This window comes from Euwallacea fornicatus, chromosome 20 (assembly GCF_040115645.1).
Source record: "Euwallacea fornicatus isolate EFF26 chromosome 20, ASM4011564v1, whole genome shotgun sequence".
Lineage (NCBI taxonomy): Eukaryota > Metazoa > Arthropoda > Insecta > Coleoptera > Curculionidae > Euwallacea > Euwallacea fornicatus.
In genome coordinates this window covers 1,496,051-1,522,899 of record NC_089560.1, presented here as the reverse complement: position 1 = coordinate 1,522,899, position 26,849 = coordinate 1,496,051, and the positions used below count along the sequence as shown (strand labels likewise).

Genomic DNA, 26,849 nt, shown 5'->3' with positions numbered 1-26,849 from the left:
TTAGATTCTCATTGTTCTTTTTTGTTAAGTCCAGTTAGTTGATGGTTGTTATTATTATAATACAAGAAACATTTACACTGAGCCACAATATTTAACATAAAAGTTCAACTCACCACCACGGTTTTCGGTATCCGCTGGTTTCACTTGGATAGGGCGGTTCATCTGTAAAAAAACATTCCGGTTAACACAAGAACTACTAAATACAAGCGCCATATATGAAAAGTGTCCTAATAGCAGCTAATAATGTATTTTCAAATGTGTAGCTGCAACTTCAATATCATCACTTATTCACGATGCAAACTGAATATTTTCATGTGTTTCATCACGAAAAAGGGCGATTTATCAAGTGTTTTATTGCCGCAATTTCCTGATGTTTAGATAAATTAACCATGGTATCGCTTTTGTTAAGTTTCTTTAAATAAATTGGTGGCTATAAGTAGTCTAATGGGACTTCGTGAATGCGTTAAGCTCTGGAGGGAGGTTAATTTAATTTCAATGCGGAACTAATTAAATATGATGTTATTCATTCGGCAGACCTTCACATTAAAAAAGTTCATGTTCCTTATAAAGTTGTTTGAATTCATAATAATTAATCAGAAGTCTTCCAAGGAAACATGTATTGAACACGAGAACTTCTTAACCTTTGCGGAGATTAATATCATAGTATGAATCAAGGCAATAAAGGCACGAAGATGAAGACTTTCGGGGGCATCTCCTTGAAAAATCTGAATTAGCAATAAATAACCAAGATTCGTTTACGGAAATTTGCAGTAAATCGGAGAGGTTCGTAAGAATTTTAAAGATTAATAGGACCTTTATGCGAAGATCTAATTATGGATCGGGCTCATCAGACAACCCTTGACGAAGGATTGGAGTCAGTACTAACTAATCATAGCTTTTTGGTGAAATTGAAGGTTTAACTGCGATTTCCTCTTCTGCGAATTGCAAAGCAAATTTCGCACTGAAACTCTCCACTAATAAACCAACAACAATATAATTTGTTCAATTTTATTCTACGAAAACTCTTAACGTCTTCGAATGATCCAATAAGAAGTAAAAAGCAATTTTACACGAGCAAGTTGGGTTGTTAACATCCAGATTAGAAGCTTGTCAGAGAGAAAGTCCCCCTTCGACCTACATAAGTTGGAAGTTCTTAAAATTTCTGCAGTGAAAAGAAAAAGAATCAGCCTCAATCCGGAGCTTTAACCTCTTTATGGCTGGGGGATAACTTTCGGTTATCGCCGGAGCTCATAGAGGGGAATCAGAGGATTTTAGGTCAAATTCTCCTTAGGAAATCTAATTGGCAACAGAACGATGTCTCCTGAAAGGAATTTGATTTAAAAAATTGCATATCTGGAGTTTTTATTGCACCTGTGTAATTTGTAATTAAAGCCAAATTGCTAACTTCGTTTGGAAACTTTTCGGAGGGGATTAGCAACAATGTAATGCATCAAACTTCTGCGCTCTAAAACTATACCAAAAAGTTGTTAATTACAAAGTTAAAAGCTTGCAACTTGCCCTCGGCGATCTCAAGATTCCGATATTGAAATTTGAAATAAATTTTCCCGAGTTGTCCCAAATTAAAGCAACCTTCAAAGCGGGAACTCTTTGAAATCGGAACGGCCTGTCTTGAGGTTATGTTCGAAATGAGTTTTCCTTAATCCGAAGCTTTCTTAAGGCTTCGATTTAATTTCATTAGCTAATATTGAAACTTGGCTCCAGACTCTAGATGGTCGTCTTAATATACATAAAAGTTCTTCAGTGGTGAGCTACACAGTCTTGAATTAGAAGTTCGATTTTAAATGGAGAATTGATTGATCGATGAAATTGGGAAAATCAGTTAGAAGACCCACGTTCTCGCCCTGGAATAAGCACTTTGTCAATGTGGACGTTCAGAAATTCCCAGGTGATCTTCACAACCTTAAGTTAGCTGCCGCGCTTCAAAAATGATCTTTTTCCACATGTGAGGAATAATCGCGCGCAAGTTGCATTGCGCAACCACCACACAATTTCCAACCCAGTGAACCATGATCAACCACGTGACCTATTGGGATGAGTCTCGTTCCGTCGTTAAGTTGAATGATGTAACTCATACGATAGGTGAAGTGTGTGCAATAGTCATCCTTATGAGTGCAGCAGAGATCTTTTTTCTGTTCATCGATAGTTCCCGATGATCGCTCTTATCTCCGTCTTCCTCGCACTGGGAGATCCCAGAAGATCAAACAACCGAAATAAGTGGGCTCAAAAACCAAAACTGCGCACACCGAAACTGTGCCACGAAAACTTACGGACTTTCGGTTGAAGCGGCAGAGGAACCTGGTTCTTCAACATATTATGTTTTTCCTCGAGAAAAACATCCCTCTTGACTGTGAAGAAGCTTTGGACCTCTATCGAACAAATTGAAAATTAATATCCACTCCATCCAGCGTAATTCCTGCTTCCATGTAGCATGGTCGAATTGAAAGAGCGTTCAAGACGGGACAGGAAAAATAAAAACGTCTCCAAAATAATCTTTCTAAATCGATGAATAAAAGTAATTTCGGCCGCCGAAGGGCCACAATATAGCGTGGTCATTCGAAAAGATGCTTTCAGGCAACACTTCACTTTTATTAAAAGAGAGCGGTTGTCAGGCGCATCTTGATAAGGGTTTGCTCTCGTATATAAAACGCAGGAGGGGACTAATTTTATAAAAAAAAAAAAAAAAAAAAAAAAATCCCCAGTCGCTCGGCTGACTCGCAGAACGATATCCGATTTTTCATTTCGTTGATTTAGATGTGTCGCTTTCCCGGAGAATTATTGATATGTTGTTGCCTTCACTTCGGTTTGCTTTATTAATCATTCATTTCATCGTAGAGTCATTCTCCTTATTAATTTATTACTTTCACTGCCTGCTCCAGTTCTCATCAGCAAAGCTATCCCTGGCATTTCCATTTCAAAAGCCCCATCAAACTCAAACCTTCTTCCATCGAAAGAGAGCAAATAAGCAAATTTAAATTCTCCGAACAATTCGGATGCAGCAGGGCCTAAAACTCTTCTCCAAAGCATTCTCAATTCAACTAAATTTAAAGGAAATGAGATTATATACGTCGAATCTTCGATATGCAAATAATATGAACGTACACTACCTATAATGCTTATTTCTTTGAACGTATTATAGACGGAGATCTACCTCGAGGAGCGCTTTAACATCGACGATGTTTCAGATAATGTTTGAAATAAGATTTTTGCTCTTGCTCCAACTCGAACGCAATAATAACAAACGAGAACCCCCAAAGAATATCGAACTTTACGTATGCATTACTATCGACCCAATGCCAATATCTTGCGATGCTTTAACACAGGTTATTATCTGAATGTAGCAACATGTCTGATAATGAGCTTTTACTAATCAATCTTGTTATCGATGCATGTATACACAGATACACGTATGTGTCGCAATTACCAGGAGATTAGATAAAGTGGTCGATTGGGGTGATGCCAGTTTAAGTAAAAATCATCTCCTGAAATCTGAGGTAGACATATGTATAACACAATAATTGACAGGGCGCTGTCCCTTACAAAACTGACCCCAACCCCTTCGTATTAGATTCAATTGCACCTGCCCTCCCCAATGACAATGAACTTACCGAGGGGTGAATAACTTTATCCGCATTAAGTTCAAAATAAAATTTGAAATAAATATACGACAGGAGCTGGATTCGCATCATGCAACGAAATCTTCGGTATTACAACAATGAAACCCTCACGTGAGTTTAAAATAGCTTAGAATAATCTTCTAGTCTTAAAAACCACTCATAAAGTATTAAAAATAACGCACGGAAACACGTGTTTATTTCCCACTTGAGCTTTGTTTACGCCGTAACCGAAATCTGTTCTTTCTTTTTGCTTATGCCTGGTACGTGAACCTTTATCACAACGTGGGTTCCAGTAATGGGTTCAAGCATTACATAATTCTTAGGATATGTTTCTTCTTCGTTTGCTATATTTATTTTAATTTATAGGCTTTACTCCCCAATGCTATTAATCCCTCAGGGTTGCCTTAGGACACAATCGTATCTTTAATATCAGGGTGCAACAGAGCACGATGCAAAGATGAGTCATGGGTCATAGACCTATAGTGGACCCGTTACAGCTTGGAAGTCGAGGGCTGATGCATGGCCGTATACACTCTGCGCGAAAAGTTCGGCAACCCTCAAATATCTCGAAAAATACACAATTTGTTCAAAAATTCCTTATGTAAAAATTTAAAAAAATCTACAAATTCTATCATTCTGCGGTATGCGTTATGTTTATTAATATCTATTATCTGTTACTGTTTATTATAACATGCGGTTCAGCAGCAATTGCAGGTATGAACAAAACTAAACGATCTAATTCTTATTGGATTAACGGCTCAAAATGTGCACATGCGACAAATCTGACGATTCAGAAGGAGATTCTAGGTGTCATTGATAAAGGTGACAACAGCATGTCGTTTTTTTTTAAATCTAATCCATCTAGTAATCAGCTTATTATGCAACTTGGGTACGACGTGAAAATGATTTAGAATGGCCCCCTAGATCACCGGACTTGACGTTCCTTGACTATTTCCTATGGGGCCACTTAAAAGTAAATTGTATGCCACGAAACCGGTAGATTTAAATGCGTTAAGAAGAATTACTAACGAATGCCGTCTCGTTACTCTTAAAATTCTGGAATGTGTTATTGAGAAATTCCATTACAATTTAGCTCATTGTCGAGCCGTTCAGGGGGCACGATTTGATCATTTCCCTCAAATAAAAATAAGTTCATTCACATAAAAGCAATTTCCGTTTTTTCTTTAGTTCTGCAATAGCGCCCAAGTCGCTAGAATTAGCCGTAGGACGTATTACACGAAATGGGTTCAGAATGCGAGGGTGAATCAGAAAACTTCATAAAAAGATTGTCATTTCATAAGAAAAAACATAAATTCAATTCCCTGCTACTTTCTGACACACCTTGTATGTTTCAGAATACTCCAGAATGGTAGAATTTTCAAACTCCTTCAATTTTTATATAAAGCATATTTTAATAAATTGTATATTTTTCGATATATTTGAGGGCTGCCGGACTTTTCGTATACAGCGCATTTCAATACCAAAGCATTCAAATTAATATTAAACGGTTTCAATTCAGTATACGCTTACGAAAAATGTTTATTTTTTACGTATACCAACAAAGTTACTTTTGACGAGGAATAACAAGGAGTTAATGATTGTTGAAGTCTGGACTTTGATGCCACGAATATATGATAAAGACTCAGGCACTCAATTCAAAAGGCTTTGAATCGAGAAGTTTCATGTTGCGGAAAGCTTAGCAGAAAAGCTGGATAACGGATACATATTTAGACCTTTCTACTAGCAGTTAGTAGTTGGTTTCATTACAAATTAAATGATAGAATGTGTTGACTTGAGAAACTGGGATTCTGCACGGAACATTGAGATGGTTTGATTCTTTGCCGTAATATGGACTCAGTGCAAATCTAGATGTTGATGGCTTTATTTGGTTTTCAAGTTGCGTAATTTGATTTGACTTGAAATCAAGTCAACCCCCCCACATTGAATATCAAGTCAAATGGTCTCATCTTCAAGTATGTGAAAAATCACGTTACGCCAACTAATAAATTTCACTTTTATATGACACAATAAATAAAGTTTGACATATTATTGATGACAATGACAAAAAATCCAGCTTCATTAAAGAAACGGCCGTTTATGCCCAAAACTGCACTTTTAACTCGCCCTGTATCACGCAGTTCTCTTTTATTTTATTTTTAATGTATACCAGGGCGATGACATTTAGGGTCCAAATGAAGTATGGACACTCTGCTTTCGTCCAAATCACTTCTAAGTTTTTTTTTGTTTTCCATGGAAAATGTTTTCTCGCTAAATCTGTCAGGATTTCGATATAGTGGGCATTAGACAATAGGTAGGAAATTAAACATATACCAACAATGACAGGCAAAGAACATCACCAGAAATATTTATTACTACTTAAAAACAATACCAAAAATTTAATGCACAAGGAGAGTTGAGATTCAAGTTAAAGATAGTGGGATGATTCATAGATATTGGATGCTTTGAATGATTTGAATGATGCCATATGTTTTTTTAGCAAACTTGTTCTGTATTAATGCTCGTAATGCTCGTACTTACGAGAGACGCGGGATTATATAAAATTTAACTTAACTGAGAATATCACACTTTGACCCCTCAGGCATTGAAATGGGAATTAATGCACTGGATTTTTTAAAATTAAATTAATTAAAAAAAAACACGAACCCCATATTCCCATATCTAGCAAACTTGTTAATAGAATATCGAAGATAAATAATGAATTACAACCTTGGCGGAATTAAAATTTCACAGAATAGAGAATTTTGGTTTGTACTAGTACTATTCATAGTTAATGTTGTTGGTTCAGAATAGTTCTTTATGCATTTGCAAGGCCTGACAAAGAAAAGACAGTATTTCGCAATTGAAACAATGAAAGTTTAGATCAAAGTGAATACTGAATACGTCGCGAAGCATTGATCCTATTTGGCAGTTCCTTGAACGTTTTGATTGAGCAAAGTTTCCTTTTTAGAGCTGGCGCGATCCGCCCATGTGTGACATATCCCGGGTATCCAGCCCTGAACATACGAGATCAACATGCGAAATCCGTTTGGTGTCAGACGATTTTTTTGGAATTTTTGAAATTTGGGAGCGTTTTGAGGTAAAACGGCTCTAATTAGAAAATCGAAAAAATTTCGCGTCGATTGCCAGTCTTTTTAATACCATGAACTCCATGTAAAAGTTTTTCAATTGTATGATTGGTGCAGGCGTAAAAAAATAAAACCGATTTCCCACGTTAATCTTCTATGTTCGCGGTTCGCCTGGATACCCGGTGTAATGCAGAGTGTTGAATAAAAATTGGTATATCTTTCAAATTTACGTTTATGCAGGAAAATGTTTATCTAGAGATTGCGAATTTTCTCATTGAATTCCGAAGGGAAAACAAAGTAAGGGGAGATTATGCCAAAAGCAGCAATTATTTGCGATAATTTATTAAACCGGGGGCTAATCAGCGGATCTTGACCAAATTTATTTAGATATACATTAATGAAACTTATAACTTGGAAAAAATTTAACCAACCAGAATATCCACTTAGCCGACCTTAACGGCGTCCGAATCTTGCCATTTACCTACGCTTTATTGCGGGTCCACGTCTCTCATCAAGTTAACTCACTACTTAAGTTGATCAACAAGCCTAATCAATAAAACCCAATTAAAAGCCAAGCGCACACACAGAAAACAAAAAAGGTACAGGGGACAGCTTACTTGCGTGGAATAGTCGAGCGAATTGGACCGCACCATCTCCAGAACTTGCACCATATGGAAAGTTTGAAAAAGCTCCACCCGGTCGCAATAGTCAACAAGTTTCCAGTAGAGAGTGTTGGTTTTAAAAGCTCCGCAAAAAGTACAAAAAAGTTTTGTCGTCGTCGGGACGAAAAGCCGCAACAAGAACAGAATTGTTGCGTGCGTGTTCACGCGACAGGTTCGTCTGTTTCGGTGTGAGAGGGCTTACGCAACGCCGTCGGCCCTTTGAGCGTGCAGGGCCGTACGCAGCCGAACGTGCGGCCAATCGGGCGCCACCGCCTCACGCACTCCCATCGATCGGGAGCCGTCGTCAAAGAGATAGAGCCGAGTTAACGGGGAAATCTTACGAGTGAACGTCCCTTTCCATTGAATGGAGAACGCCGTCACGTCAAGGCTACAACGCCATCGACGAAAAAACTGCTTGTTGCTTTGTGCTTTGTTTGGAAACGTTGTGGCGGTTTAGAAATATCGCGAGGCTATCTGTATTCAATTTACGACTTGACAGCTATGCATTGTCAACAACCAGATGGAACTAATAATGATTGGGAAATGATACAGGGCCAAGATTAAATCGTGAAATATTCCATCGGGAGATTTACGGACGACTAGCTATGCCGTAGACGGGACGAAGCGTCTTGATTGACATAATTTAGGAGTTGAGCGCCAAAGCGGCTCAAGCGGAAATTTTTGTTCATGGAGAAAACAATCTTTGAATTTTTCCATTTTAGAATATCTTGCGCGACCTTCGTGCAACATATAATTTAAACAGTAATTTGTTTTTTTATCGTCGCTCGAATGAGTCTCGGGCCGCCAATCCGTGGCGAAAGTCTCAAGTGTTCAGGGCTGTTTTGTACTCATAATTCAATATACAAAATTTTGCGGCTTGAGCCGCTTTTGCACTCAACGCCTCAATGGTAAACTCGACGTAAAATTTAAAATTTATTGTCAATGGCAAATTTCCCCAAGAAAGTGAGAATGAAGAAGCTGCAGCACTAGAATCTCTAGCGAATAGTTCTTTTTCGCCTGTTAGTGTGTAGCTGAAAACGGCATTAATTTAAGGTTTCTCGCCATTGTTACAATTACAACTTGTTGACACCATATCGTGAGAAACATTTTCTCTGGCTCATTATTGCCAGTATGGATTTTAACCACCTTACCGGTGAAAGTAGAATCTCGCAGACAGGCAATTAACGTTAAAATGTGGCAAATCTCCTCATTTAACTGAAAAAGGAAAAGTTCTTTTTTCTAATTTTCGATAACGCCAGAAAAGTGAAAGGTAATGTGAAGTAATAAATGAGCTGTATCCATATTACGAAGTTATATGAGGGATAAAAAAGGTAAGTCAGGAAAATTTTTATGAGGTCGATGTAACTGGGGATTAATAGTCCATAAGCACACGTCGGAACGCGGGCCTGCCCGCACCAACATAAGGCTTCGGGACCTTCTCAAAAGAAAACGGAATTGTAATTTGAGTTTTAACTCCAGAGGCGAGAATTTTTACGGGGCTAAACACCATACATCTGGACGGAACGTGGGAACCCGACCAACCATAGTTAATGAGGCAGCAAATCCGACTCAAAATTTGAAGTTGTTCCATTTATTACTGTGCAGTCGAAAAGCCATTCATTCAACCGTTACAGTTAGATGGTCGAAATCATAGATTTCAATGGACATAATTTCGCAATGTTCAAAACTAGAAGCCTTTGGAGGATGTCAATGGATGGACACGATACACTCAAATTGATGGCGTTTGTGACAAGCTTATTAAGAGCTCTTTCCACTAACTTTAAAGGATACCATTATTCGGTACGTTGAATGACTCTAAAATACATTTTCTCACCTCTGATTTAATTGTTGAAAGATGGGCCAATTATGTTAAAATGGCGAGCTATTGGGCATTTTTGTCAAATATCAAACCGTTTAAAAAAACTTGATATGACAAACTTTAATGCAAAATAGCCAAGTCGCGAAATGAAGCGTCGGCTTTTCAGATGTTTTGATCAGTCAAATCGGAAATTTCGTAAAAATATTAAAATTATTGTGCCTCTTGTTAACCCCTACTCTGTGCAAGAAGAATCAACAAGGAAACAAAATTGGAACAAGGGAGGGTCTCTTAGTCTTTTTTCCCGCGATTGTGATTGTGACAATTTACGAATGACTTAATGAGGACTTAGATGAAAACGGCTCAATAATGAAAAGGAGCAATTACGCGAACTAAGGGAAACATGCTTGGTATCAGGGTAGCATGTTTCCTGGAGTCATTTGTTGTTATTTTAATGTTACTCACTCGAGTCACCTTAACACCATTCTTAGGAATGTTCTAGTCCTTAGATTCAGGAATCTGGCCCCTGAAATGTTTAAATGTACTGAATGGCATGGAAATTGAAGTATCAAAAAGGGACGAAAACATTTACAGCAATATTTGCCATGGCCCCCCTGATGTCCAGATCTCGCGCCACGTGAACAATAATGGAACATAATGGGAAGAATACAAGAAAATTTAATAAATCCTTCTTAGGCAGTGAAAATTATCTGGCGGGAAGTGCTGATTGCTTGAAAGTAAATTCCTTAAGACGACATGAATCATCTGCTGAAATCAATGTCACCAGGAGTAATAGAGTGTAAAGTTAATAGGAGGGGCTCAACACATTATAAATTGAAAACTTACGCAATCCTGCGTGACAAAACGAGTATCCTAAGAAGGGTAATTTCTATGGGGATTTCTCTTATGCTGCTTTCTATCCGCTGTTCTGTATTAATTCGCGGAAAAAAGCCTAATGGGAGACTACATACGTCTCAGAAAACTTTAGCCCTTCAAGCCTGCGCAGGTATTTTATTACCTTCGTACTACGTGAGAAAGGGCGAGGAAAAACTTAATTCCCTTCGAAAGGGTGGCAAAATTATAAATGCGATTAAAACTTTAGTATAAATTTAACAAACAGGAGGGTTAAACGTGTTATCTCAACTATAAACAACTTGAAGTTCTGAAGTAGCGCGGATAAGATCTCGCGAAAACCTTTTATCAACGCTTAATGGACATTCTCCAAGGGACAAAAAGGGCCCTAAAAAAGTGGCCATATGAAATTCTATTGCTGGATATTCCCAAGTGGACACTATTGCGTTTATTGCACCATCGTTGGGAGCACGAGTGTGAAGAAAATAGTAATTAGTTCAAATGAACGCTAGGGGATGCGTTGGACACATACGCCCTTATTGTCCCTGTTTTTAACTTTCTGCACCCGAAATGAATTTTGTCTCGCTAATTTTCCCTTTCATTTGTATTTTCCCTTGAGACTGTGGCATTTTTACTAATTTTATTTTCAATGTTGATCCATTCTTATCTCTGGCAAAGTTTTTTTAGAATCTCAGTAGATATTAGACCAGAAAAGTTCAGCAAACTTCCGCAGTGTTCACGCCTGGCCAGACTTTATATATCTACGTACATATACGTCTGTATCGTGGAACGTGACCGATCTTTCATCTCGGGGGATAGCCTGGAGATTTCCCCCGGTAAAACTATATACTTTTGTTGTAAACTTTGGTAATTCCTTTTCAAATCATCTATCACGAGATCAGCAACACACGTTCCCAATTTTCGTTCGAATCTATCTGGAGGAGGCGTAAAATGGAACGGAATAACTCTTTATGTGGAGTAATGGGAGTGATTATTTAATGGCTGTCGACTGTGGTGGAGTTGTTGTGGAATGCAATGATTGAGTGCTTTCTGAAACAAAGCTTCCGGTTTCTAGAAGGCATAAGTTTTTTTTACATTGAGAGGGTCATAAAAACCATGCTTTTCAGCTAAAATGAATTCCTTTTTTTTTAAAATTTTTTTTTCAAGTTCTTTTATCATATCCCATTTGTTGCTTTAGGCTATGTCGGAAACGATTTTACGTCTCCATTTCGGGAACGTAAACAAACAAATGTTTGCTCAGTGCTCCAAGAAATCTTCGGCAATGCATGGAAAATTTTATTTCTAGGAGAACTACGGCTCCTTGAGAAACGCCATCATCTTTTTTCTTTGCACAAAGGGTTCAATATAATTAAAAGAACCATCCCTTGTCATAAAACATTAAAAAAATTCAGGATTTACAGCCTTAATGTAATAGAAATCTTGGGCTCTGTAGGCTCTAATACTTGCAGGGCCGTCGCTCCCCAATATCACTGGAACGTGCCTCCTAAAATTGTTTGTTATTTATGCCCAAATACGTGCGCCATCTACCGGAATCCTGAGGCTATGCAGAAAGCACGTACACTTTATTGTCCGAGACTTTCAATCAGTTTGGATGACGTCTGGATTTTTGTAGGATGGGATTTGGGCTTCGACATTTTGCGATGTGTTGGAGGTAAATCTGAATTCATTTATCATAAATTGCAATAGTAACAACTACCCATGAAATGCCCTTTCCACGTTTTTTTTCATTCGTCCTGTTATATGGCCAGATTCGGAGATTGACGAAGAGATATTTCTTCTCTCTTCGGTGGGATGTTTGAATACAGCTGTGACCATCCGAGGAAACTACTTATCTCATGTACGGAGGTAGGAAGATTAACGGTGTTCCATTGTTTTAATTTATTGACTATTGTTTAATTTTTTGACACTGAGCCCGTATGTCTTTGATAAGTTCTTCCATGCAATCTCGAACATAAGCCAATAAGCCCAAACTTCGCTTAGACCTAGCGCGCCCTTGCAATTTTCTCAACAATACACATTTTTAAATATAGATGCGTGCACCTGCGGTTTTTTCATTGCATCGATTAAAAAGTTGCAACTCGCTCTGTTATTCCTACGACTCGATTGTCGCAAGTTAAAATGAAACATTCATAGTGCCATAGAGTTGCACGCAGTTGCTGTTTTTCAATACCAATTTTAGTATTTTTTAGTACTTTGGCAGGCAAAGTGAGTTTAGATTGGAAATTCTAGTATAAGATGATAAAGCCGAAAGACCGGAACTAAATTTTGAATGCCATCGACAGTGAACAGTTAATACTAGTGGTAGAAAATACACCTGCACTTTAGAAAAAAAAAATCAAAGAAATATGGCAATCGAAATCGTAAAGAATAACTATGGGGCGCAGTTTACTATACTCTGTTCTCAAATTGGGAAGATTAATCTCCAGTAGAAAAGTAACAAAGAGGTAAATTAATATCATCTATATTTAAATTATTTTTCAATTCATTTTTAATAATTAATTATAATTTTATAAAAATTGTATCACGTATGCATACTTAATTTCCACGAAATACAAATTTTTATCAAAAAGTAACTAAGACGAGTTTTTGAAATTTGTTCTTATGTCTAAATAATATTTTTTGACAAATTTCTTTCATGGCAAAACACTATCAAAAGTTCTGAAAGCTATGTCAAACATTCAGAATGATATTCTGTTAACTCGTGATGAAGTGTGTGAAACTGCCCTTTTAGCAATTTGTTGCTTACAACTGGATGCACTCAATACCGCTTTTGCATTTTTTTGCTTTGTAGTGAAGCGCAAGCGCGATTAGAGCACCTATAAAAATCACAAGTGCGGTTATAGATTTTTGCTTCTACGAGTATACGCGCACCTGCGAAAGCGATTTTTTCGTCGCACGACTGTCGCGCGACTTAGTCGCGCTAAGCCTTAAATACGACTGTGTTTATCTTCATTTTTGTTTGAATTTTATTAAAAGTTGTCTTTTCCAAGACCTCACAGACTTGTGTGTTGGCTAGTTCGAGTTTTTTGAGTGCTAGAAATGGTCGGACAAGACGTCTTTATGGTTGAGTCCTACTTTCGGAACAAACAGTTCATAAGCAGCGAATGGATCTTTCAAATTCAACTCCGTTCTCAAGAGTTTCGTGAAAAAATTTCCCACATTGCAGTGCTGGAATTGCAATTTCGTGACACTTTTAATTGTATTGTGAAATTATTTCCTGATATTGGCAGTGTTCAAAGGAAATCGGGAAGTGATAGATCAACTAAACGAGCACCCAGCACTTGTGGAAATTGTGAGGTGAGTATTTGATGACGATCTCAAGACGTCTTTAAGAAGACTTTCTCAACAAGTGGATCTGTCGCATAAAACTTGTCGTTTGGTTCTTAAAAAACAATATGGACTCATATTCATACGAGGTGCAAGTGGTTCGGGAACTTCAGCCGCCAGATTATAACAAGGAACTGAGATATTGCAATTGGTTTAAAGTTCAAGCGTTGAAAAAAGCTATTTTTGATTAAATTTAACTTATATTAAAGGTAAACTATCCGCAGTTAAGTGAGGTTAGTGTATTTGTTTATGTTCGGGATTATATAGAAGAGCATATCAAAGACGTACGGTCTTGACGTCAAGTAATTCTAAAGCATACATGACTGATTTTTTTTTAAACGCACGGCAGTTTTCAATGAAAAGACAGTAGTTTCATCTCATAAATAAATAAAAATAAAAAATACAGGGGCGTGACTTAGGGTAGAAATAATATTTTCTATTTAACATAAAAATAGCGTATTTTCTGCAATTGACACGTTCTTTTTGCATTTTGTTATGTTTCTGGACCTTCAGATGAGAAGGCTAATTGCGTTCGTTGCATGATACGAAAACATCGTCGAATTTAAAAAAGTGTCTAAACTCCTCGAGGAATTCGAATTCGAGATAAGGGACAATCAGTGGCGTGCCCCAAATAAGTTGATGGGAAAACGAGGCCTGACGCACTACTGCCCACTACGCACCAAACGCACTGCACACGTTTAACGAAGACTTTGCCGACCAGCAGCGTGAACTTTTTGAAAAAATGAAACGTTTCGTCCCTGTTTTCACTGACATACACATTAGTGTAATTTTAGGGAAAAAAATAGATGAAACAACTTACTCTTTGTTTGCTTGCTGTGACAATTGTGCGGTAACGCCATCAACAGGATACGACCTATCGTTACTCCGTCAATCACCCCATTACGTTATTACCCACCATTATCTATTGCTTTAAGAGCTACCACTATCTTATTACTCTCCTTGATTAACCCGAGCAATAAAAACGGCGCTTAACAAAATTTAAAGTGGTCCGCCATCTCCATAAGAAAAGGCTCTGAATACAGAAAACGTATAAATCTCCAAATTATAAAATTGAGTTTTATAACACGTATAGGCAAATAAAAACGTCTTTCCCACCGACTGAGAGTGTTGGTTTTCACTGGGTAATTGCGAATGCCACTCAACAAAAATCCAATTTAAATTTTGGCTTTTGCACTTTATAAAGGCCGAAACGCACCAAAGTTTTATTAAATATAAACATCTGAAACGCGACGAGAGACGAAATCCTCGAAAACGTTTTATTTCCCAATTTTTTTCTCCAAGCTCCAGAGAAATTCTTTAATTAAACTTAGATAAAAGGAATCGATTGAAGTGAGAAGGTGGTGATGATGGGCGCAAATGCCTGAAGAGATTCCACGTACCGTGAGCAGATTGAATGTATTAAGTGAACGCTGGAGATGTATCGATTTGTTTATTTTAAAGCATCGAAAACAATAACTATTTCGACAATCCGCAGCCGTGCTGTTAAAGTAAGATGTGACCTGAACCTGGAACTAGCTTTCTTGCAATAACGTATAAAAATAAAGTAGCGGTGAAGCTGTTTCGGAAAATTCAAGCAAAGCCAAATGGGCTTCGACGTTAAAACTCAGTAAGAAACGATGCTTTTCTTTTATAGTTAATCTGAATACATGTGGTGCAGGCACAGTTCAGCCCATTGCTTCGTCTTCTATTTCATCCGCCTGTGTGGAGAATAAGGAGAATTAACCCGGTCCTGGTGAGACTTAGGAAGAACCACATTTTCTATAGTGGCAGTCATATCACACGTAACGGCATATTCAAATCGAATGATTCCGGAAAGGGGAAGGTTTGTCTCAGAAATATTTTATTTCTCGCATAATAGAGATCGTATAAGCTGCGAAGCCCAGCTGTGCCTCGTTGAAATATTCACGGATATAAACCTCAGACAAGACCTCAAAAAATGTATTATAAACAATAACTAATTGCCGTACATGGCGGATGACCTGAAATAAGCTCCTGTCGTTTGGAGCGACGACGGTCGGGGCTTATCTCCTGTTCGCAGCTTCCAGGGGCCTTGATTTTTTGAGGGAGGACGTGAAAAATAACGGCCCCACTGCTGGCGAGGGTATTATCAACATCTGACTAAACATTGTAAGAAATTCCGAGCTTAAACACCCCGACAAATTATTTTATTAGATGGCGACGCAATTTTATTGTCCGCTCGAAGGCTGCTGTGCCTTAATTTGGAAGATTTGCTATCGGGTAATTGGGTGAGGTTGGTTCAAAAGAAAGGGAGGTTGTTTGGAGTGGCTACCCTTCGTAATCAGGCGGATTATCTCATTTAAGAGAAAAGTTGATTGAGGCCCCTGATAAATTGTTACTAAATGAAGAAGGGCATGCCCTGGCCTGAACGCCAGTTCGGACCCAAGGATATGTTTAGCTCTAACGTATTTTATGCATACGGCACTGAACCTCTGCCGTCCGGACTTACGCAAGCTACCCTGTGATGTACGCGCCATACCCTAAAAACGTAAGCGATGGGAACTCAACGATGTCTAGTGAACATACACCCCAAGCTCAATCGCAACCGCGCTACGAGCATTTAAATATCATAAATTATCCCATAACGTATGACCAAAGTAACCGCAACTGGAAACTTGGTGCAGTTGCTTGGCCAGGACGGCCATCAGACTTGAATCCCCTCGATTATTTTATTTAGGGATGCCTGAAAAGTCTGGTTTATGTGGAAATCCCTGAAAACCGACAACAACTTGTTGCGAACATTATGAACGTTTGTCCAAGAATCTTTCATTTTGAGACGAGTTGAAACCTGCGTATTCTGGAATTTGGCGAATACTTGAAAATTGGAGGACAATTAAAGCAACAAAACGTAGTTTTGGCCATTAATTTGTGATTTATTAGCAATTTAATGACAATAAATTATGTTTATTTATTGTTAAACTGTTGTTTATTAATAAGCGTGTCATGTGTGCGAGCATGTCTCATATTCGAAGAAAGTTAACAGTTTGTTTCAGAAATGTGTGTAGATGCCCAACAGCTGTTCCTTAACGCTCATTTTAGATATTGTGAACTTGTTGATAACGTTTGATGTTTATTCAAACGCTAACCATCATGCTTTTGAATTTTTGAGCGAACCGTCCGACAAAATACACGTCTTTACCGCACTTCTAAAAGCGTTAATTCGTGGTAATTTTGGAGATCTGAAGGTGACACGTCAACAAATAATACTCAGTTTTTACGTTAAAAAATTCTGTACTTTCCTGTATAATAATAATGAATAATCATTAATATCATAGGCAAATCCTGAAAGCTTTTGTCCCCGCTAACGCCAAGATACATCTATTTAATGGAAATGGGACGTCAAGGCAAATAAATTTTACCCATGTGAGTGGGACATTCCCATTACCTCCCTTGGACACGCGTAAGGGGTGTTGTCCGTTGATGTTAGGGCTGAATTATATCGGGTTATTGACCTACGAACACATTGACTTTGGGAGATTTTTATCTGGGTCATGTTGTTGACACGTATCCCTCTTTTCGAGACAGGATGTAAATTTAGGGGATTTGAGGGATTCTTCTTCGTGCCAGGCCGATTTTCTCATGCGACCCTAGACAGAGAAGCAACTTACATATTATATTTAAACAACAAAAATAAACTTTTGTTTATGGGAAAATGCATATTCATATTATATTCAGCGCATTCATAACGGATTCTATTGTCCATGCATGTATTTCCGGGATTAAATTTCAAGCGTCATCTCATTAATAACTGGATTATCCACATTCTCTTTCCAGGTAATTCCATGCTACGACGTCTAATTCCTTGAAATATATTGAACAAATAGTCATAGTGTTGAGAGGAGTTAAATGCTTAGATATTTATGCGGTGTTCAAATTTGTATATACTTATTACCGAAGGCCTCCAACATGGGCATGAGATATCTGGTGTGTTTAATTAAGTCAGGATGCAGATAGTCGCTTTACGTTGAACTTATTTCAGCTAAGTGATTCGCTCATCTGCAATTCAATATCCCGTTTCTGTCAGTTTAGATGTTCGCTGGTTCCCACTTCCAGGGCAATGACAAATTGGACGCATAAGAATGGAGCACGATACGAAATTCAAATCTTGCCGAGTGCATTATGTCTCATTTTATCATTGATCCACTCAATTAATCTCTCAATTTGTTAGGAAAATTGTCGAATTTTTGCATTATTTAGTGGAAAGTTTTGCGCGATAGGTCTCTGATGCGTTATATACCTCTGGTGGAAAATAAACATGGGTCGTGCGGTTTCTGTGCGTCACGTTGAACTCGATGGCCACAGGACGTGCGGTCCTATGACACGTACCCTCCAACCCTTTTTACAGAGGGGGCATGTTTCGGTTCTAGCTAGTTTGGTGTTGCTGTTTTCGAGATTGCTCGAAATCTGGAAAAATCGGTTTTTATTTCAATCCCACAAATGAGGTGCAACAATCTCATTACTACTAAGGAACCGAACGAAATAGGTTAGGATATTTGAAGAAGTCCTATTTTTCAGAAGCAAATTACAAACTGATATTCATAATCGCTATTAAAGCTTCTAACACTAATCGAATTCCAGATTATCGGTTTTTCACTGCGTTTTTTCCAGGTCTATTCACCTGTAATTTTACAAAAGTATTTATTTTTAATTCACTCTATACAGTACTTTTTTTAACGAGCTACATGGAATTTCACGTGCTAAAATTTTTATCTCACATTCGCTTCTATTCCACTAGAATTAAAGCTTTGCCACTTTGCAAACGTTAAGTTTGCTTTTATTTTGTTGGGGTATAATGCCTCACACACGTAGGGGATGCTTATTATTCCTAATTAAAACTAACTGAAAATAACATACGCTTTTTGCTAAAGACTCCGACGAAAACTCTCAATGTTTCGGCAACAAATCTGTTACCGTCTTCAGAACGTAGGGAAAAAGCTTGTGACAACAAATATTTTAGTAAATTAAAAAATATATATATCTGTGAGTACAGTATTTCTATTATCAAATGAAATTGGGAAAAGCCTCCTCCTGGCATAGATTAAGGGAATTCAGGACATAGGCGTAACAAAACTATATTTTTTGAATTATTATAACGAATAAATTTAGTAGGTCAATATTGCTTTTCAATTAAATTTAAATACAGGTTTCATGGTTCTCATCATCAGTGGAGTCACTATCGATGCTCGGCTGAATATAATCATTGAGGCAGGAGAAGGTGAGACATGCAATTCGTTTCCTTTCTGCCTAACTTGAGCTACACGATTTTGCCACAGTATGTTGTCTAATTCACTTATTATCTTCTGGATATTTTCAAAAACTACACCACTTAAACTTGATGACGTATTTATCGTTCTTAATATTTTTTTGTAGTCATTCCAACCATTTTGGTCGGGTTAAAAATCCCGCAATAGGGCGGTAACCTCAAAACTGTATGTCCTTATACTCCGTTTTGAAAATCGAAGACTTTATTATGTGTAATAATTGCTTTTTTGTTGTCATTTCTTCTGGGATATGTGCATTTTTGACCCTCATCAAGTTGATCGTGTCCTGTTTCTTTGTACTATTAATAGGTGTCTTGACTGGTAACCGGGAATGACAAGGGGCGTCATGCATTGGAACGACTGAATTAGGACGGATATCTGGTAATAGTAGTTGGGCGATCCATTTCTCAAATAGTTAAGCAGTCATGTCTTGGCGGTCATTAGTAAAGGATTGGTTTATATCTTTAGCGGACAACAACAGGCAGTTTGGCACAAATCCATTTTCATCGCCAGCATGCAGAATAATAATTCGTTTTCCTCTCGGACATGGAGTATCTGAACTGCAATTTTTTTAATTATCCACTGAACAATATTTAATTACGTTGTGAGCGTTGAACCACGTTTCACCTAATTAATTTATACATACGTCTTTTTAACTGTCAATACCCCCTAATTTTATGTAAATATTCCCCTCGCAAACCAACTATTCTTTGTGACTGGATTACCACCATTTAATTATCATTTTTTTAAATATTTAAAGCCATATTCCATCACAATGGCTCGCAATTTGCCAAGAAATTATAATTACAATGCGAGTAGTTTTTTTTAGCTTTCCTCGAAACATTTCTAGTGTAGGTACTGCGTTTTCCTTATGAAAATTATAGATAATTCTCCGAATAATATCTCTGTCTCCATCGTCGATTTGTTTAAATTTTTGAGACGTCCCTTTCCTTTCAAAACAATGGCCTATAATATTTTCTGCCTTAATAACCCGATAAATCGTCGACGGTGATAATGCAGCCATTTCGCTTATTCTTGTTGCAACACTTCTAACTGAATTATGTTTGTTTTCTTTGTTTAAACAGTCATGAATATTCAAAACGGGACGTTGACCCTGCCCATGCAAGTCTCCGTTTTTAGACTCACTACTGGTCTCTGCAGGATTCAAGTTTAGTTCATTTTCCACATGGTTTTCAGATGGCCTTAAAAAGTCAATTAATTCTATCAAAATTGTACACATAAAACTACGAATGGTTTAATTTGATTGTGTAATACCGCAAATGCGCAATAACAATTCAATTTTAAACGCCTTTCGTCGGCGCCACTGCTTTGAGTTTGTTTACACCTGCGAGTACCGGTCTCTGTGCAGAGTGGCGGCGCATGTCGAATATTCAACGCTTCGCCGCACATACCGAGGCAATATTCAGTTGGTCCGCTGTCTTGGCCAACCGATATGTTACAAAGCCCTGTCACCAGATAGTACCGAGGAACGTACTCTTTTGCATTATGATATATCACGTAATCAAAGGAATAAGCCTAAACATTTTCCAAAACTATTAGCTGTTCTCTTGTTTTCTGGAAAACCAGGCGCTCCATAATGATTTCTTATTTTATTGTTTTTTTTTTCCTTCTTGAGGAAAAATTCTCTTCTGTTATTGTAATGGGACACGTTTCCTATTTTATAAAATAACATCAATGTTATGGTTCCTTTAGGCACGCTTACCCTTGATATGATAAATAGGGCGTCATGTAGATAATTTTTCTTGAACCGCAGCTATAATGACTTCCTCTAGAAGAGTGGCAGAAATTAGTTTCAACTATAAAATACAGATATTTTATGTATGTGCTGCATGCGAGTCTGTGCGAATTAGAATGCTCAATTGAAATGGAAACGCTGAAATTTTAGGTCAAATTCGAAATCAAATCTCTTATGAATCACTGATTTGGTTTAGGTGCCCCTTTGAGGGTTTTGATTGGGCAGAGATCCTTCTTTAGGGCTGATTGCCGCGATTGGCCGCTCTGTGAAAAATAGAGTCAGCTTTCTTCGGAGCTGAGTACTTACGGAGATCTGGGTTACTCGCAGGGTGAGAAAGTTAAAGAGTCGATGGTTTGCAAATTTAGGGCCAAATTATTAATGTGTTCGTAGCTTGTCTGCAAAATTCGCATAGAAGCATCGAACGAAAGCCTCGATATATTGTTCATATTTTGTGTTGCCTCTAATAGTACCGGCGCTAGAGGTGATTTTCTGGATTTATGACCCTTCTTTAGAAATTCAATGAAGTCAGTAATAAAAAAATCATCCATCTATTCAAGAGTCTATTTTATTTCCTTAATTCCGTATACCCACCTGTAATTAATTAGCACTATGAGAATTAAGCTTGGTAATAGAATCCTCACGTTTTGCTGCAATTGTTTCATTATCTACACCTGTTGATGACATTACTATATAGGTATGTATAGAGCGAATCCAAAGCCTTTGAAGTTCTATAACGTAAATTCTATTATCAAACATATAACAAGTTCCCACCTACGTTACAGCGTAGTTACGGATAACTTACTTTAGTTTCCCGGTTTTGTTTTCTAACCCACCTGAATTATACTATTAACCATTTTGCTGCATTTAAAATTGCAGAGAAAAGAAGTACAAAGTACTTAAATTACTTAAAAGGAGGTTTCGTGTTTCAGCGTAACAAATTTTAAAATTTACACTTTGCGTGCCGTTATGCCTCCGAACAGCATTTAGGGCCCTCCTCAGGGCCGCATTAAATTCCAGCAAAAAACTCCAGAGCTGGATACAAACACGAATTCCAGCTACTTGATGCCCTCCATAGGGAGACCTTCTAATAATTTATTCTTTCATGGGATAAGCGCATTTGGGAGTTTTATTAGGGTCTTGAATAATACTATAAATTTTACTCGTTCTATTGGAAATTGAAAGGTTACAAATTCCTAGGCTATACATATAGGGGAGGTAGTAAATTGTTGAGGCAGCTTTTTTTTTATTATTCACTTAAACGTGCCTAGGTCAGTGTTACTTCCATGTCAATGGCGTCTCGCTTGGATGGAGATGATAAGAAAGTGAAGTAAAGGAGAAACACCTCGTTTGGTCCATTTAAAGTTCCCCATGCATTCAAACAAGTATTTAGAGAGACCGTGCCGGAAAGAAATCGGAATCACACTCGAGAAGTCTTTTACTCAACTTCAATGCACACTAGCAAATGTATTGTGTTCCTTCTAGATGTTTTCCCTGATTTTGTTTTTATTTCCTTAACGTTGTTCAATATATTCCACAGAAAGTTGTGCGATCAAATGTATGTTAATCATTTTCTAAATTAAAAAAAAAATCAAAATTCTTACTAGACAAGTTTTTTGTAATGTACTAAATGTTGTGAACCAATTTAGGAAGAGTTTTCTGAAGAATAAGGTCTTTACTTAACTGATTGATTCTGGTGTCGTCTGATGTTGACTGGGTGCTGATGTAGGTTTGGGCTTTGGTCTACTAAATTGTGCGCAGTGTCAGTGATTTTAAACAGTCCAGTTCCATAAACTGAGACAATAAATTCAGAAAGCTTCTGGAATTTGGATTTCCAACATGCCCTAAGAAATTTTGTGAAACGGATTTGTTACAGTGGTATTCCAGCTTCATTCTTATTCCGTCCGTTTCAAGTTCCGAGTGTGTTGGAATTTCCAGATTTGGGATATAATTCTTGCATCGTGTCACTCCTCAAAGAGTGTGCAACAACTTCTCTCCAAGTCCATTACGTACTACTCCTATGCAATATTTCGAATTGAATCAGAACTTATTTTGCGAAAATATACGTTTGTCCTAATGCGTAGATGACACATTACGCCCTCGCTGTCGTTTGAATTGTAACTGACGATGGCAGGGACGCAATTTGTAGTGGATGAATTTACGTCTGAGAAACTCTCTATATGAATTTAGCGACATAGAGTTGAGTAATTTCTATTTTTGATCTAATTAGTAGCTGTAGGGCACCAAAACTCCACCCAGCCAAATAGTTTTATGATTAAGTTATTTGTTGATAAAGTCACCGTTTCTAATGCAATTACCAAGTACAACGATTCCAATTGCCGTTGTTGGACAATTGTGTGAGGGAAAATAGCATTCGTCATTCATTTAATTTATGATGATTCAATACGCGCTCGGGATTAAAGTTGCAGCCCTTGAAGTGTCTCATAGGAAAAAAGATATGCGTCGTTGATATGTAAATGCCTGGAATTCAGTCCAGTTCATGAGTATCTATCGATCTTTCCACGGCAAGGTAGAAGAAATGAGGCGACATTTTCGCCGTTCGGCAATAAGACAGCTGTCAGGTGCATGCTTGAACTGGCTGCAAATAACGGTGACACATGTACGGGCGCGTACGGCCAACCGACTGGGTTCGTTGCGAATAATACGAGGTGTCACACGGCATAAAAATATCCCGACAGAATGTAATGTGACTATATGAAATTTTTATGATTTGGGATTTTTTCCCATCTGTCTCCCCGCGAAATTGAAGACAGGGCCGGAAAACAATTTACTCACTGATATGAGAGACTAAAAATGAGATAAGATTTTTTTGATTATATTAAAATACTTTCTGCTGCAAAAGTAGCATCAATAAAATTTTTAGGGAAACGTATATCATACATTGCGAAGTTATGAAACATGTTCAGGGAACCTCAAAGATGGGGAATTTCGTACGTGTGTGAAGTCTTAAAATAAATGTCACCAGACATTTCAATTTGCTTTCATGTTTGGGAATAAAAAGCCTTTAAACGTCTTTTGCCTTGAGTGGAACATCGATATATTGTAGCATGTGGCAGGGCAATTTTACGGTTTGTCATTGCGGTTTACAACAGGAAGCAATTGGCTGTTATAAATATATAGTCCTGCATACGTGAAACATATTAAACAGAAATCAGTTTCTGATTTCGAAAGGCACGAATATTCGAGCGCGAACAAGAGATGAAAGAAAAACAAGGGCCCCTTAACCGTTATCAAAGATGTCTAGTTTCTCTCAATGCCTGATAATCTCCCTGTTAGATAATAATGGCATACTTCAGGTAGACAACAAGGAAGCGTTATTTTAGATTTGCTACAGACAGAAATGAGCGTCATTATCACAACAGCCTAACAGCCGAATAAAAAAGGGTCTGGAAACTACATCATTACGCGTTCCAGAGGCGACAAAAACGCTGGTGGAAACAACAAAAATCTTTAGTGGAATTCAATAAAAGCGCACTTACGTGAATTTCCCCCCTAGGCCGGTAGAAGGAGTTTTATAGAGCAGTTGTCAACGAGCTTTTTATGAACCTATATTTTATGATAATGGCGAACGATTTTTATGGGCTTTAGTTAACACATGTGCGCTGCTTGCCTGGGTGATAAGGTCGAATTTTAATATTTTGTAATCGTAATCGTTACAACCGACGCAATACCATTTTATGATTAAAATTTCCTGATAGCAGTCTTCCGGAATTATTAACGTGTCGTCACAAGAGAACAGGGAGATTCGTTAGGTTTTTAGCTCCCTTGGAAGCTATAAAATTACAGTTTGAATAAGCGAATGCACCTGTCACTTTTATTGGCAAATTAGATTAATATTGCTGTTAGGAATAACATTTTTCCTACTCGACAACTAGCGACTGGAGTGAGCGTCTTTGACTACATCAAAAGAAATTCTGGCATTTAAAACGTCAAAGACCCCTAATCCAGGTTAAATAGAATAAATAGGTAACTAACAGCTTAAGGTATTGTTACTGAAGCGCCATTAATAGACGTAAGCATATTGGGAAGAAAGGTGTATCGTACAGAGATGAGTTATGCACTGTCAAGTGCCACGTTGGAATATGAAATATTACAAAGTTCAAAATTACACAAAGTGAGAGGAGAATTTTATGAAAAATTTACCGAGTGAGCGAATAAAATTACTGATGGGGTTCGAAGTTAAAAAGTGGGGAATTCGAACACTAAAGATGTGAAGTAGAAGTTTTTGTAAGTCAGAAAGTGCATGGGAGACACTGAAGACAAGCCGAACAGAAATCCATTAAACGTCGGAATATGTACAATTTTAGTCCAGGTATAAAATATTTATAGCTCTGACCTCAAAGAAAAGGCTGTAATCTTTATACGCATGTCTTACGAGTATACAATCGAACTATTCTTGATGTTCATAGACGAATTTAATTAAACCGACCTTAACGTAATATATAAAGCACCGCATTTTAAGTGAAAACCTATATTCTCTCCAATCACTGGTTATATTGAGCACTTTATCGAATCGATTACTCCTATTTTATTAACCCTACTTCATGTTCATTCGAAAATTTAATTCAGAAAATTTTATTATTATATTGCACTATTGCGTATTGCTGAGCGGCCAATAGGAGTGTTTTGCTGTTAAATTAACGGTTTCCTGTTGAAGAGAAATTTACCAATATTAATGTATATTTTATTATGTAGGAATTACTGCATATGCATTTTTTGCTCGTAATGCAAAGCCTTTGCAGGGAAATTTAATTAGAAAATTTAGTTAGCACTATTATATTTCGATGTATTTTAAAGGACACATGTAAATAACAATTAAAAATTGATGTGTAAAGAGGAGGAAGGTAATGAAACTGTTTATAGAATATCGCTGTATGTAATCGAAATTCAGGAGGTGGGAAAAGGGCCCGTTCCTTTGATCAATGTGATGTGTACTCATCGCGAACGCAGTGATGGGTTTGAGTTGATAATCAGAGCTGGACCAGAACGCAAACTATTACCCCGCCTTGTTTACAATATTCTAGATCAGTGGTTCGAGACAAATCCCTCACAAACATGAAAATATTTTTTCATTTAAATTTAGGAACATATTTTTTCAACTTTCTTCACAAAAATTAAAAAAAGTTCGTCTCCGGCCTCTAAAACTTACTAATTTATTTTGGAGCGTAGTTAAACGGCTTAACAGAACTCGAAGGCTTTGAATAATGAAACAAAGCTGACCAGTTCCGATCCTTAGAAGCTGCTTAACTACCAAAATAAATTAATTCGTATCTGGGTCAGATTTAAGGGAATTCGTTGTTTTGATTTATCACGAAAAGGTGTTTAAAGCTGACCAATCTACTTAGTAGGGAGACGTTTCGGTCTATCGTCGGTCTGGAAAATATGGAAATTTGGGTCGCAAGTATAAAGTTGGTCGGCCATTATTAATTTCCAATCAGTGGGGAGGTTTTAAAACTGAATAGTTAACTTGCAACTGAACGAACGGTTACTTCATACATAATATACATGTATATCTTTTTTTATCAAATCCCGTGAATAGACTTGACTAAAAGATACTTTAGGACTTAATCAGTTAAAGAGCCATTGAGATCAAAATTGATAAGAAAAACTGAAAGGCGAAATCTCCCTGGGAACATCAACAGAAGAATAACTTCTAAAGGGAGGAGAGAATAGAGTAGACTGAGAAGATTAAAAATAATGCTTATTTTAATTTCATAATACCGAGTATTCCTTGGCATCTGTTGCAGTTTGGAAAGGTTATCGAACAAAACTTTTCTATAGATTTAGCAAGAAAGGTGACGGAAAGGCTAAAGATCGAAGAGCTACTCGCTGCCTAATATCGGCAATTTTAGCAAGATGATACTTTAAACAGAGCTGGTAACGAATGAAATGAGAAAATTGATCAATTTTTTAGCGTGTTCATTTCTATAAAAATTATATTACTGGCGAAGTTATCAGAAATTTGAAAAACCTGGTCAGTGCCTACCAACTTGATTGATCTGGGATAACTTTGGATAGTGTTAACTTGGTGGTCATCGCATAGATATAATAAATCTTGGAGTCTTGCGTTTGAAAAGAATTGTCGAATTTGCAGCAACAAGATCCGCAGCATATTTTTTTACAAACGAAAATGAAAGAAATCGTATTAGCAGTTTTTTAACAAAAAATCTATACAGGCTGTTTCGGAATAGTATGTCACAAATTTAAAAGGTGATTCTATGAGTGATTTTGAGAAAAAATTTTACATGAACATAGGTCCGTTTTCGTTTCCTGTCTGAAATACAGGGTGTTAAAGTTTGCTATATTTTTTTATTATTTTTCTAAAAATAATTCCGAACCAGCATTAAATATTTTTATCAAACTTAGTGGGCGTTAG

General features: G+C 37.3%; 1 protein-coding gene across 24 annotated transcripts in view; it reads right to left on the bottom strand.

The window, feature by feature from the left end:
• The window catches only part of bru3 (bruno 3), a 457,921-nt gene that overhangs the window by 81,041 nt on the left and 350,031 nt on the right, over positions 1 to 26,849 (bottom strand). For 22 of the 24 annotated variants that reach the window (XM_066294016.1, XM_066294020.1, XM_066294017.1 and 19 more), the window contains one exon: positions 114 to 162. In XM_066294016.1, the coding sequence (XP_066150113.1) occupies positions 114 to 162 (49 nt within the window). Of the gene's footprint in view, positions 1 to 113; positions 163 to 7,338; positions 7,534 to 26,849 lie in introns of those variants that run through there. The other 2 variants (XM_066294029.1, XM_066294040.1) reach the window with 2 other exon arrangements.